Source organism: Ochotona curzoniae, unplaced genomic scaffold, assembly GCF_017591425.1.
Source record: "Ochotona curzoniae isolate NIBS_2020 unplaced genomic scaffold, NIBS_Ocur_1.0 scaffold_3835, whole genome shotgun sequence".
NCBI lineage: Eukaryota > Metazoa > Chordata > Mammalia > Lagomorpha > Ochotonidae > Ochotona > Ochotona curzoniae.
This window is the reverse complement of record NW_024467114.1, coordinates 11,798,391-11,812,253: the sequence shown is the minus strand read 5'-3', so window position 1 is coordinate 11,812,253 and position 13,863 is coordinate 11,798,391. Positions and strand designations below refer to the sequence as shown.

The 13,863-nt window shown below is 55.6% G+C and overlaps 1 protein-coding gene across 1 annotated transcript; it reads right to left on the bottom strand.

The window, feature by feature from the left end:
- Positions 1–367: 367 nt before the first annotated feature.
- Positions 368–4,392, bottom strand: DLX6 (distal-less homeobox 6). The gene is made up of 3 exons (XM_040964988.1): positions 3,899–4,392; positions 2,453–2,646; positions 368–804 (listed from the first exon to the last, which is right to left on the bottom strand). The coding sequence occupies exons 1-3, from the start codon at positions 4,350–4,352 to the stop codon at positions 553–555; spliced, it is 900 nt and encodes a 299-aa protein (XP_040820922.1). The 5' UTR covers positions 4,353–4,392; the 3' UTR covers positions 368–552.
- Between the last annotated feature and the right edge of the window lie 9,471 nt (positions 4,393–13,863).

The following is a 13,863-nucleotide window of genomic DNA, read 5'->3' as shown; positions in this document are numbered from 1 at the left end:
TAAGCTCATTAAACAAGTGAAAATGCTGCCATGTTTGTGCAGAATCCTCTGGGCGGTGGGGAGGGAGTGTCTGGTTTTATTTTAGTTTTAGCTTTTTTTTTTTTTTTAAGTCATTCTGATGGATACTCCCAAACAGAAGAGGAGGCTGGGAGCCTGGATCCCAGCGGTAGGAGGACATATCCTTACAGTGGGGCTGGGGGGCAGAGGGGGGTCAGGAGTGCTGGCATAGAGGCCAGTCTCCCTCCCCCCCCCGCCCTCCTCTGTATATGTATGTATGTGTAAGATGCAAGACCAATTGTTGAGGCTGCTCAAGGGCCAAGCTGGATGGGTAAAAGGAAAGAAAAAAGAAAGGAAGAAAGGTGAGAGAGAGAGACAGAGACAGAGAGAGAGAGAGAGAGAACAGAGCATAAGCTCCGCCGTTTCTTGCGACACATACGAGTTCTCCCAAGCCTGTCCCTTTGGCTCCGTTTGTCAGAGTCCAGCAGGTCTAGACTGGGTCCCACGCAGGTCCGGTCTGGGTCCCACGCCGCCCGGGTTTGTCCCTCGGCTAGCTCACATCATCTGTGGTCTCTGCATGGTATCCTGGTGTGGAGAGGAGTACCAGTGCGAATAGCCGGGCATGTAGCTGTTGGGGGGCATGCTGACGCCCTTGGCTGAGGCCGAAACGTCCCACACGGGAGGCAGTGCCGGGGAGCGCGGCGACAGGGCCGCGGAGCCTGGGAGGGGGTCGCTCTCATGGGGGTTACTGCCCTGCTTCAGCAGTTTCTTAAACTTGGAGCGCTTGTTCTGAAACCATATCTTCACCTGGAATAAATGCAGTACTGATAAGTTCTGATAAACAGCCAGCCGGTGCCTCGCGTGTCACTGGAGGCTTTCAAAGTGATATTTAAAAGAAAAAAAAAAATCACCACCAAAGCCAAGCCAAGTCCCGCCTCCCTCTGCCTCTAGTTTATTCCACCCTCCGCAACCTCCTTCCTAGCCCCATAGGCAGCAGGTCTGAATACCCACAGTCTTGGTTGTTCTTGAGTTGGATGCCAGCCTGGGTTTAAAACAAAGGTATACATAGCAAGAGAAGAAGAAAGTAAATGAGATAAAGAAGATTTTTTCCTTTTTTTTTTTTTGTCAAATCCACTTGGTTGAATGGAGCACCTCAGTAGCTCACCTTTGTATTCACCACCCTGTAAAGCTGCAGCCCCACAGCAGTTCAGGAGCAAAGGCCAGGGGTCAGCTCCAAGCCCATACTTCCATAACCTAATGCCCCATCTACATATGCCTAGAGGGCTGGGCACGCATGGGCATCTTTCTCCAGACAGAAACATATCCTCCTAAGCCTGTGGGGATTACAGATCGCACCTCCCTTCTTCCCTGCCTTGTACAGTGCTTACTCAAATGTGGTCAACAATCATCACATGATTGTGAGCGCATTCACCAACAGGGCTTCACTCTGAAGCCGGCATCAGGCTGAGCGCCAGAAGGACAGCTACAGGGTAGCCTCCTTTACCTGCAGGACTCCTGAGCCAAAGGAACCTGCATTTCCAAAAGGAATCCCTTCTCCCACCCTGAACATTCCCAGGGACCCACAGAGCAGAGAAAGCAAGTAGAACTGAAGACAGAGGTTTAAGGAGCCCCCCTGGCTGGCGATCACCCATCAGGGAATGGGCCTACCATAGCATGAAGCTGGATGAGTGGCAAGAAGGAAAGGCTCAGCGCTGGCAGCCTGGCCTTTATGGCTAAGGCCCTCCTCTCCCCCACTGACACTCCTATCCTGTGCACTCCCCAAGTGGCCCCTTTATGTCTTTCATATGAGTAGGGCTGGAGAACTGGAGCAACACGGCATAACTGTGGCTTCACCTGCTATAACCCGGAGGGCAACTTTTTCTGTGCCCCTGGCCCCAAGTGCTCTACTCAGGGGAAGTATGTCAGCTGGCACCAGTCTCCTGGCTGGGGTGGTTTAACACCCACCTGGGGGCCAGCTGCTGCAAAACCCACCCTGCTGCACCGCCCCCCCCCCAGGGAAGCAGGTTGTTCTCAGGCACCTCCCCCAGTACCCCTCGGTCCATAGTCTTGCTTCCCTGCCAGTGAGCTGAAATCCTCTGAGTTCCTATAGCCCACAAAAGGATCCTTAAGAAAGGTGGGCCTGACTTTGCTTCCCAAACAGCATATTCTCCTTCCTGCTGTTCTACTCTGACCTAGGAGTTTGGTCACCAAGCGACACTAGAGTGGGGCCGGGTGGCTGAGAAGTTGGGAGGATGTGCAGCTCCAAGCTAATGTGCAACACGGGGTCATTTGTTCCAAACTGTGCCGTCCCCGGAAAGTGGTAACCCGAGCAAACGCATGTGTCATTCGGCTCCTTCCGTCCTGGTTTGACTAGGCCGAGAGCGGCTCCCCGCCGGCCCCACCCGCGAGCCTGCCGGATCCACACACGGGGCAAGGCGGACTTTCTGGGGTTTACCTGCGTCTGTGTCAGTCCTAAGGAAGCTGCCAGTTCGGCTCTCTCGGGAAGGGCCAGGTACTGAGTCTGCTGAAAGCGATGGTTTAAAGCCTGGAGCTGCAGGCTGGAATAAATGGTCCGAGGTTTCCGAATCTTTTTCCCTTTTCCATTGAACCTGATTTCCCCGTTTTCAATCACTGTGGTTTTTTGTTGATCTGTAAGCAAACGACACAGGAGCTGTCACCCACGAGGCCACTGTGCCGTTTCCCTGTGCGCGGCTTGGCCTGCAAGTTGGGTCTCCCGCCCCGCCCCCCTGCTCCCAAGTCTCATAGGATTTCCTCCAAGTGTCCCAGGCCACCCCCTCCCCGCCCCCGCCATTCTCCCCGCTCATTGTCCTGCAGTGCCCCTGTGTTTCAGTAACTTCTCCCAGCAGCTGGGTGGTGGGGGGTGCTCACAATGTTTGCATGGGCTGGACAGTGTGAGCGCCCCAGCCCTCCGGTACCCAGGCGCGCTTTGCAGCGGCCTAGGCAGCGGTGAGGCCAGGGCTCCCCGGCCGAGTGGGGCCCATCGGCCTGCTTCTGCAGCGCCTGGGGCTGCAGTGCAGCCACCCTGCTGCGGAGTGGATGTCACCAGCTACAAACTCCGTGCATCAGGCCCCCTGCGCGCGTTGGAAACGATTCAGCTGAGAGGGACCAGAACACAAACGGCCGCTCAGGCCGCCCCCCAGCCCCAATCCACCCAAACTGAGCCTCTGCCCACCACCCTGTGCCCACCTCCCCACCCCGGGAACCGAGAATCAGCGGCTGAGGACTTCTCCCTGAACAAAGCCCAGCCAGCCTCGCATGGAAAACCCGAGGAGGCAGAGGGCCCAGGTCGGGGTGCGGGCGGGGACTGTCCCGAGTCCCTAGGAAACAGCCCAATGGTCACTTTAGTGGAAGTGGAGCCAAAGCCCGTGTCAGCTTCCCTCCAAGCCACTGAGGCGCAAGGGGCAAACTAGGCCACCGCCAGCGCGGTGTGCCTGGGGGAAACAAAACCCGCCGCGAGAGCCTGGGCACCGGCGTGTGGCAGTCCCTCAGGGAAGGAGCGGGCACGGGGCGCGCCGAGTCAGCGGCGCCTGGAGAGCGCAGTGCGGCCCGACGGAGGGAGCCAGCGCCGAGCCGGGGGCGCAGCCGGAGCGGCTCGCCGGAGGCGGGCTGGAGCAGCCGCGCCGCGCCGCGAGGAAGCCGGGGGTCCACGGTGGCGGCCAGGGGCCCGGGCCGGAGAGGCCGGCAGGCAGGCAGGCAGGCGGGCGGGCGGGCAGGCGCCAGGCGAGCGGCGGGCGGGCGCACGGGGGGCCCCCCGGCCTGGGGGGCGCGCGCCAGGCCGCGGCGGGGGAGGGGGCCGGCGGCGGTGGAAGCAGCGTGGAGGAAGTGAGCGGGGCGGGCAGCTGGGAGGCGGGAGAAGCGGGCAGCCCCGGCGGCCTCTCACCTGAGTCGTCCCCTCGCGTCTGGGCGGCCGCGCTGCTGTTGTGGTAGGACTGGAGGTAAGGGCTGTGCTGCGAGTGGCTCATGTAGGGGTAGGCGGCGAGCGAGCGGTGGTTGTAGGAGTTGCCTCCGCCCGCCGCGTAGGGCGAGCCGTGGTGGTGATGCTGGTGGTGGTGGTGATGCGAGCCGGCTGCCGCTGCCGCCGCCGCCGCCGAGTGCAGGCAGTGGAGAGGGTAGTGCGCGCCTGCCATGGCCGGGGAGCTCTGCTGCGAGTGCGGCGGCGGCGGCGGTGGCGGTGGCGGCGGCTGCTGCGGCGGCTGTTGCTGCTGCTGTTGCTGCTGCTGCTGCTGTGGCTGCTGCTGCTGCTGCTGCTGCTGCTGCTGCCCGAACTCCATGAAGGCGGATTTGGACGAGTCCTGGCCTTCCAAGCCGTCAGCCATCGTAGTCATGGTCATCATCAAAACTTTGGGGGCTGGAGAGAACCTTCTCCCGGGTTTCCTCCACCCTCCCCCCACTTGGCTCGCGCCGCTCGCCCCTCTGCAGCCACCTTTAGCTCTTGGGATCCTTGCAGAAAAAATAATAATAATAAAAAAAATGATAAAATCACAATAATAATGATAATAAAATTTCTCTCTTTTTTTAAAAAAAAAGAGGGGGCGGAGGTGGCTCTCCCTCTCCCTCGCTCTTCTCTAATATATATATATTTTAATATAAAGAGATATAGTGAGCGGGGCCTTGTTAACTCCAAGGGAGGAGGAAGGGGGAGGGATGGGAGAGGAGAGGGGGGAGGGGGAAGCTGCTCTCCCCCCCTCGCTTTCCCCCCTTGGATTTTTTGGGGGCTGGTGCAGTTTAAGGCAGAGATTTTAAGGTGGATTCTGCGAAAGTTGCGCGTCTGCTTTCAGACTTGATGCAGACGCCACGAGTCGAATGGTTTGTCTCCGGAGGGCAGCGCCTCCCCATTGGCCAGCCGGGCCCTGACGTCACGGGCGCACGGCTTCCACTGGCGCGCGCGGCGCGCGGCGAGTTGTGCGCCTTCCTCCGGCAGCTCGGAGCCCAGCGCGGTGCACCGGGGTCCGCCCGGCCGGCCGCCGCTTTCCGCCGCGGCGGGTGCCCGGGGCCGGCCGCCACCCGTGCACACACACACCCCGAAGCCCCGCCGCCCCGGATCGCGGCCCCCCGACCCGGCCGGGGCTCTGTCGCTTCCCTCCGTGCTCGCCAGCAGTGCCCCCTCCGCCCTTGACCTCCTCCCCTACCCCATCCCGCCGCACTCCCGCGGGAGCGCCCTGTCCTCGCGGATTTCTCTAGACAGACTTTTACTGAAACCACAGAGGGAAGACGAACCCACACACCTGAGCTCCACCCCAGGGGTGCGGTGCGGGGTGTGTGGGGGTGCGGGGGGTTGGTCAAGAAAAGAAAAAGCAGACCCAGTTCTGGGGAGGTCTCTGTCCTTTAGGTCTGTGTCTCTTACAAATATTGCACAAAAAAGGGGGAAGGGGCATCTTACCAGCCTCCCCCCCCCCCCGCATCCCGAGGCAGCAACCCGTTCTGAAAGCGAAGCTTTACAGGAGTGACAGTAATGCATTTTTTCCTATTGAAAACAGAAGCTACTGTAATGCTTTCAAATATATGCAAATGATACATGCGGTTAGTGGTTTGGCAAATCTTGATTACAATATAAACTACCCAAGTAAAAGTGCCTTCGTCCTAAATTTGTCTCGCGATTACAATTCCAATTGATTTTATTTTATTGTCAACATTGTTAATGATAAAAATAGAGTCGTTTTACAGTTATTTTTACTTTCTGGAAAGAGGCAATTAGAGTTCTAATCAGGAATACACAAAAATCTCCCATGATTAACTGCAGTACTTTGTTCAAATTGCTGCTATAAAATTCAGAACAATTTGCCTGTAATGATTATGGACTGGGTTTATTTTGGGAGGTGGAATAAAAGTGGATATAGCATAAATTATCCTCTAATTATACACCAGTGTCGCCTCAATTATCCTCTTATCAAAATGGTTGTCTAACTGCCGCATTTAGTTTCAATTCTCTCCTTTTTTTTCTATAAAAAGAACTTCATACCTTGTTATTATTAATCCATTTATTATTTGCAAGGGGATTTATATCCGCACATCCAGGTGGTAGAACCACTTCTCTTTCAAGGATGGACTGGGGAGACACTGAGTTTGGAGCAGCCCGGGGCTGTGGATCCAGCCTCTCTCCCTCCGGTCCGCAGACCGACGTGGGTCCAGGCAGCCAGGCAGACACAGCGGAACCCCGGGACGCAACCCAGGCCCGGGGCCACCAGGTAGGAGCGCCAAGCTGGGCTGTGGGGGACAAGGGGCATAGGCGCCCAGCAGAGTCGGTGGAGAACATGCGGACAGAAGGCGCCCCTGCCGAGGAGCCTCCCTCGGTGGGCAGGTCCTGTAGACCCCTGCGGGATCGGGTGGTTTTCGGTTTGCGCTCAGACCGAAGCCGAGCGCTCTCAGCCCCTCGGAGAAGCCACCTGGCATCCCTGCGCCAACGCGGTGGCCAGAGGTCCGTTTCCACCTTTGGGGAAACTACCTGGGACTTTTTGTGCACTTGGACCTATCCCCCTACACACACACTCCTTAAATTACGAGTCCCGGGAACCGAAAGCAGAGAATTTCGTGGGGCTGCTTTCTCCTACAAGTCCTGGAAAAGGTGGTGGCAGAACGCACCGGCTTGGGTTGGCGCGAAGCTCCCCAGCCGCAGCTTAAGCCGACCGGTTTGCCAGTTCCCAGCCCAGGGTCTCCCGACCCAGCCAGGCCAGTTTGCCTTTTTCTGGTACCTTCTCTCCTCCCTTTTCTTTATCGACCTGAAGCTCGCTGACCGCGCACCCACGGGTTTGCTCCGGAATTCTCAGCACAGTAGCGTTATGTTCCGTGTTCCCTGCTTCCCCTCCTGTCCCGGTCAGCCGCACTGGCCGTCTGGAGCTCCGAGCTAGTTTGGTAACTGAATTCATTTTTCACTTGGCCTGCCTGGTTCTCCTGTTTTTCACAGGAGGTGCATTTATTTAACGCGTGAACTAGTAACCCAATCCACGCCATTTACAATTCGGCAATGAATTGAAACAACTACTCAAAACACTTTGAGGAAAATGGAAAGGTGGGCTAGGTGATGAGGGAGCGTGTGTGTGTGTGTGCGTGCGTGTGTGTGTGTGTGTGTGTGTGTGTGTGTGTGTGTGTGTGGAGGGGGGCACTCAAAGGAAGGCCAGGGAAAGAGAAGGTTCTCCCACCTCCCTAACCTGGGAGTTGGGGGGGATTGTGTTGTGGGCACTCGGGGCAGCTCTGGGCACACCCGGGCTGTGTGCAAAGCCAGTAGGTAGACGTGGCAGTTTTATTGCTTCATCCCCAGCAGCTTGTTGTGAGCGTGGCGAAGGCGTTTACCCCGTACGGGTCTGTTTCTCCTCTGCCGGGCAGGTGCATGCCTTGCTTTCCTTGCCTGCTTTCCGTAACTTGGGCCATATCTCGAAGGTGAAGGTGCATGGGGAAAATCGGGCAAGGCCTTCATTCCTGAGCATTATGCTCAGGGAGCAGCATTTTCCACTAGTGAACTAAAAATTTTTTCCCTTGTCTACTGCCTGAGATGGCCAGATGGCCTGCTGCGTGGGGGCTGCGGCATTCGCTGGGGACCGAGTCCCTACTCTGTGGCACTGGAGCAAGTGTGTGGCTGGTGCTGCAGCTACTGCGCGTGGGGAAGTTCCTGTTAAGCCTCACCTGGAGAGCCAGGGTGGGCTTGGAGACATGGAGGAGGAGTGGAGCATACAGCTGGCAGGAGCGACCTCCTTCCCACCAGTCCAGGGAGTGGGGAGCCAAGGGACATCAGTGAGTAGTGGCCACGTGCAGACCCCCTGCCACCAGCGCCAGGGCGGGGGAGTTGGGCTTACCAACTGCTGGCTGCGGCTGGGGCCGCTACTGCCCCTTCGTTCCTCTTAGATTGAACCCGGTAGCTCAGCATCCTAGGGCTTTGGCCAGTGTCGGGAGCAGCAGCGGTAAGGGGGCTTCGCGGTGGGAGACACCCATTGCCCAGTCTGCACCGCCTTGCCTCTGCAGGCAAACTCTGCTTTCTTTTGGGCCTTGCAAAACAGCTCGTGGAGCTCAGGGCCTGCATTCCCTGGCCAGCGTGTTCTTGGCTCCTACCTCTTTGTCTTGCCCGCTGGGGAACCCGGGCCAACCCCAGCGGGTGGGTGGAGGAGGGTGGACCTGGCGGGTGAAGTCTTTATCATGCAAAATACAAGTAAACAGAGATCCCCAGGAGTGGAGGAGGCCAGGGACCCCTGCCGAGCCTGGAGTTGTGGAGGGTCCAGGGCACTAAGAAGTTTGAAAGGGGCAGGATCTGAGGCCTGCGCGGTTTTTTTGCTGTTGAAGGTGTTGAGGGGTTCGGTGTTCGTATTTTGGGGGTGTCGGTGTTATGGAGAAGGAAATGCTCACGGAGTCGGGGTAACAGACCTTGCCGGGCTGCCTGCCAGAGGCTGGTGCGCTGTGAGCTCCCCAGGCTGCTGCAGCCCTGGCAGGGTATTTGCAGACCCCGGGGAGCCACGGATCCGTGGGTTGCAGAGGTACTTTGAGCTCAGCCGAGCTTTCTCTGGCTTCGGTTGCTAAGTTGAGCTCAGTTATCCCCTTCATTCTAAAGAAATTAAACCTGGATAAATAGCCTTTGAATTCAAAGAAATAACTGGGTGTTGATTTACACAGCCACGCTAAGTAACCCCTTCTCCACAGGCGACATTGGTTGGTGTTTTTTTTCTTTTTCAATAATCTTGCTGGTCTTTTTTCCCTTATTCATTGTAAAATTCTGTTTAGATAGTGTTTTAGGAGTGGGTGTCCATACCCAGAAAACCCAGACATCCTTTTCCCCTCCCCCAGAACACACCTGTCCAGGCTCTGAGCCCCAAGCAACCTGCCTCTTCCCCCTTTTTAAGCCCGGGGCTGCAAAGTCATAGCTTCCTGAGTAGCCAAAAGTCATAGCTCGGCAAGAAAACTCTGGGATGCTGGTGTTGTTTCCTCTAGTGTAAAAACTCCAGTGTCCAGAAGAACAGCTTCCTCCTCCAGGTTCCCAGATGCGGCTACTCAGTCTGTAGACTCCACAACCGGAAGGAGCCTCCTGGGAATCTGGTCCTGGGTCTCTTGGGAAACTTGAACATGGTACTGGCCCATCAGGGGGATTTGTGAACTTTTATGAAACTGTCCAGTTTGTTGACTGAGGTGTCCCACCCTGGAGGCCCCTGTTCCTGGCACTTCCAAACCTGGCAGCCAGCAGCCAGGTCCCCAAACTCCATTTCCATATGTCACCATTTAAACTTTCAATAACCACTTCCACCTTGCCTAGTTTTAGAATTATGGGTAGAACTCTGTTTACCTCTCTGCCTTCTACTATCCTTCCCTTCTCCCCAAGCAGGGGAGCTGACTGCCTGATACACTTTGGTTTCTTTGTACCTAGGGCAGCAGGAGGGGACTAAACCCCATAGTGTTTAAGTGCTTAGATAAAAACAATATCTGTGATACCAATGATTGCTGTTATAATCCGCAGGCTAGACCAAGGCTGAGCACCAACCCCCTCCCCATATTGGCCCAGCTAGGGAAAGAGATAGGAAGAAGTCAGCTTTCATGCAACCGGGGCTTCGGAAAGCAGGACCCTACACCACTAGCAGGCAGCAAGCCTCAACAGGAAATGGCAGACTATTTTTAGGCATAATAAGGAGTTAATATAGCTGCCCAAGAGTTCTCCTGAATGCCTTGCCGCATCCTCTGTGCAGTCCCTTCATCAGCAGTAACAATCACCAAGTCACGGCGCATGCCTGCCTGGGCGCAGCCCGGAGAGCCAGGCTCGGCCCGCTCTCTGCAGAGCCCGGGGTGGGACGCATCCTCTTGTTATCACAGGCACTCTGAAATGCTGTCTTGTTTTACACGTTACACTTCACTGCTTTACACTTTATGAGACAGAGAAAAAGAGAGCGAGAGAGAGAGGGGTCTTCTGTATAGGACTTACCTTGTGATGTAAATATGCTGATAGCTTCCATATTCATAACTGTTCCCAGGCACTTTCTTAACACCTTCATGTTGGAACATCCCAGTATATAAGAAAGAAACTTTTGTTTTGTTTGTTTGTTTGTTTGTTTAGCAAAGCTCTCCCTTTGGAGTGTTCAAAAATTTAAGAGCCAAAGGTTCAAACATTTTAGAGAGAAGGTATGGCTGTAAAAAAAAAAAGTTCTTCCAACTCTGCCCTCTGTCTTTTCTTTGTGTAGAAAAAGAAGCCACCCTGGGAATGGAATAATTTCTTTTTTTCCTATAGATTTCACTGATTCTTGCCGAAAGCAAAAATGCCCCTATTCCTTTTATTCTTTCAAGGGAGGCCCCTGCCATATTGGAGCTGCAAGCCTTGGGTTCCTACATGCCACCTGGAGGACGGGTATCCCTGAGGCTAGCTCCTGTTTGGGGTCACCCTTCTTGGGAAGCAGAGAGCTGATCATAGGGGGCATAGAAGGAAAGAAGAGGGGCAGAGAAAATACACGAGTGGGTGGGGGAGAATGAGCCTGTTGGCTAGGGACCATGGGCCACCGTGTTAGCTTCACAACAACTCGGCACCACTGGGGCTGGTGCAGATGTCCCTGCTTGCCCGCAGCCTGCAAGGTGTCAGAAATGAGTAAGACCTCCAGGGCCTGAGGTGGGGGCTGGGGTGCACATGGGACCTCCTCCATCCCTCCACACTCCACGCCTGCTTCTCACTAAGCAACCTGTCTCCACCCCCCCCCCTCCGCCCCCATATCAGCTGCGACATGGAAGCTGAAGGAACCCTGAGAATATCTACAGAAAAGGCCTCCGGACAAAGGAAGTCCTTTTATGAACGGAGGCGCAAGGCTTGGGCCCAAAAGCTAAAAAATTGAAACAAGCAAAGGTAGCATTTCCGGGCTCCGACTGTCCCACTGTCCCAGGCACACAGGTGGGCGCCGCAGGTTGTCCTTGGCTGGGGTAAAGCAAGCAAGGAGTTGAGGTGCTGGAGCCCCCGGGGCGCGCGGAGGCGAGGAGCCCGCAGGGAACGGTTCCGCGTGCGGCTGCCTCCCACGCGCCGCCCGCCTGCGGGTCTCGGGCCCCGGTAATGGAATTCAGCAGGCCGAGATCCTCCGAGAGGCAGCCACTGTCTTGTACAGATTTGTAGAGAAAGCCTCACTGTAATTAAAACCGTACAGTCAGATTAATTCAATGTGTTGCTCGGCAGCGTTTTTAATAGTAAAAATCCGCTTTAAAATTGAATTAGGGTTGAAGAGAATTTCTGCGAGACTCGCCGGATTTGCCAGTTTTCATTGAAGCCAGCCTGGGCTGGACCTGGGTGGTGGCTGCGCCCCCTCCCCGCGCTCTCCGGCGAGGGGAGGCGGTGGGGGGGGGGGAGGGTTGGTGCGCAGATGGAATGGACCCTGGTGCCAGTCTGGGCGCTTGATCTCTAGGTTGGGGCGACCCAGCCAGGTCCTGGTTGGAGCCAGAACCCAGGGGTTAACCCTTCTGATCCCGGGGCCCAGGTTAGGCAGTTTTTTTTTTTTTTTGGTCACTCAGGTCCCTCTCTGTCTCCTGTCAGTCTCTACCAACTTCACAGCTCAGGAAAGGTAGGGAGGGGGTCGGGGGCGAAGGAGTCCTGCTGTATCTTGAAACAATTTCCCACTGTGTGTTCCCGCCTGTGCAGGAGGTGGGAGCCCTCTCTGGCCGCCTGAGTGACAGACAGGAGAAAGTTGTGTCGTCTCAGACCCCTCCCCCCTTCTCTTGAAAATCTTCCAAAAATTAACAGTACTATTTCAAGTGCGCTGTCAAAATGTCTCCCAAGCTTCGATTTGGCTGGCTGCCCCCCTGCCCTGCCCTCCCCACCCCACCCCTGCCAGCATCCTAGAGTTTAGGGTGGTTGTGAAATAAAAGTTAACATTATGGCCTCCACTCCTTTAACGTTAGACACCCTGGAGTTCAACACTTGTGCCAAAAAGTTCCCTCAGGAAGCCTGGCTCAGCGCCAGTCAGCCAGAGCCTGTTGCCTCCAAGGCCTTGGGGATTGGCGTGGAGAGAAGGACTCGGCTCCTTCTGGGGTCCACAGGATTTCCAGGGCCCAGAAATCGTTCCAGGTTCCCTTTTGCCCAGGAATCCGATCCTCGCAGCAGGCTCCTAGGCTGCCAAATGTGTGTGAGCGCGCGCGCGCGCGCGCACACACACACACACACACACACACACACCTGAGACACACATTCCCTAACAATTGAGTCGCATCCCCAGGCTTTGGAAAACAAAACTCGCGGCGGGTCCCTGTTCTTCCAGCAACAGCCCGCAGACGCCTTAATTGCCACAAATTGTCATTCTGTCCTCTTTCTGTTTTCTCGCTCCATCGTTTATTTTTAGCACAACTTCAGATGCCTACACACTTTCCTAGTAAGGAGAGCGCGGAGTAGTGGATTGCCTTTGCCTCCAGGGCCCGCTTTGCCAATCACCGAACGGGGCTGGAGTAAACAGGGGGAAAGCGAGGCGCGTTATTGGTCTTGCTGGATTCGGGTGGAGGGCGGTGAAGATCCCTCCGTGCCGCCCCACCCCCTTCTCTCTTCTCCGGTCTCAATTATACGGAAGGAAAGAGACGCGCCCTCTCCCAACCCACCCCGTGTGCTCCAAGTTTCGCTCGAATCGCCGAATCCCGCCAGAATTGCGCATCCCTAGGAGAGTAGTTAGGCAGAGAATACCGCAGGGACCCCGCTCTTAAGTGCGTCTTGAATAGAAAGACGCTTGCAGCGCGGGAACCTCCCTGCCTCTACGTAGGGAAAACGGACCCTTTTCCTCAGTGGAGGGAGGGAAGGCTCCACCCCCGGCAGGTAACGGGGAACCCCCAGGGGCCCCTTCTCTCTTGGTACCGAGCTTGGAGATTGATTTACAACAATTCAGATAGCCTGTTAGGGCGACTATTGATTGACTTTGCCGTGGTTCTAAGTATTGACCAGGAACTCCATAAGGAGGACTTGAAAGATGGTGCGCCCAGCCGCCTCCCGTGTCTGCTTTCCAAGGGACAAGAGGAGCAGACCGGGATGGGGAGGGAGGCAGGTGTCTACCCCAACAACCAGCTGAAGGGGGTGTCTGGCGTCCTGCAGATGGATCCCAAACAAACCAGCGCTGGATTAATTTGCCTGTTTGCTGAATTGTCTCCAAGTGTACACGCAGTCCTGGGCGGGTTCGGGTTACTAGCTGGTCCCGGTTGCGCGGTCTCACCACCCCGGCTGGCGAAGCTTTAAATAAGAGCCCAGCAGGCTAGGAACTGCTCGGTTTTCTCACACACATACACCCTCTTCCCTCCGTTCCTTCCTTCCTCCCTTCCTCCCCTTCCTTCAGTCCTTCTTTCCTTTCTTTCTTTCTTCCTTCCTTCCTTCCTTTCTTTCTTTCTTTCTTTCTTTCTTTCTTTCTTTCTTTCTTTCTTTCTTTCTTTCTTTCTCTTTGTTTCTCTCTCCTTTGCTTTCCTTCTCTCACTCTCCCCTCTCTTTTTATAAAAACATTTACAAGGAACCTAATTTCAGATCATGGAAGTAAATTTCATGCTAGGATATACTTTACAAAACATGTAATCTTTCGAGGCCGGAAGACGTTTAATTAAAACCATACTTTGGCAAGTCGAGTTTCAAAGCGAAGTCACACCAGTGCACGAGGCTAAGTTATATTCAAGATGTATCCTATAATTCAAGTTGTTTAAAAACACCCACTGGGACAAGGCAATACTGGGCCATGCTACCTGCCCACCCCACCTCCCATCAATGGCCTCTGGACTGGACTGGTGCAGGTTAGCAGGAGAGAGAGAGCACAAAGCTGTGTGTAGCTCCTTGTGCATCCTTGGGGTAACTCCTGAGGAGCAGTGAGAGCAGGACCTGGGATCCCAGCTGAGCAGGCAGCTCTGGGGGTGAGAGCCCAAGCCCCCTTCCCTTCTGTCTGTGCCATAGGA

Excerpts from the sequence above, each read along its gene's own strand:
- DLX6 (XM_040964988.1), bottom strand. The coding sequence starts at position 4,352 with ATGATGACCATGACTACGATGGCTGACGGCTTGGAAGGCCAGGACTCG. Across the intron at positions 2,647-3,898 it reads GACGCGAGGGGACGACTCAG|ATCAACAAAAAACCACAGTG; the intron begins GTGAGAGGCCGC and ends GTTTGCTTACAG. Across the intron at positions 805-2,452 it reads TAGGACTGACACAGACGCAG|GTGAAGATATGGTTTCAGAA; the intron begins GTAAACCCCAGA and ends CATTTATTCCAG.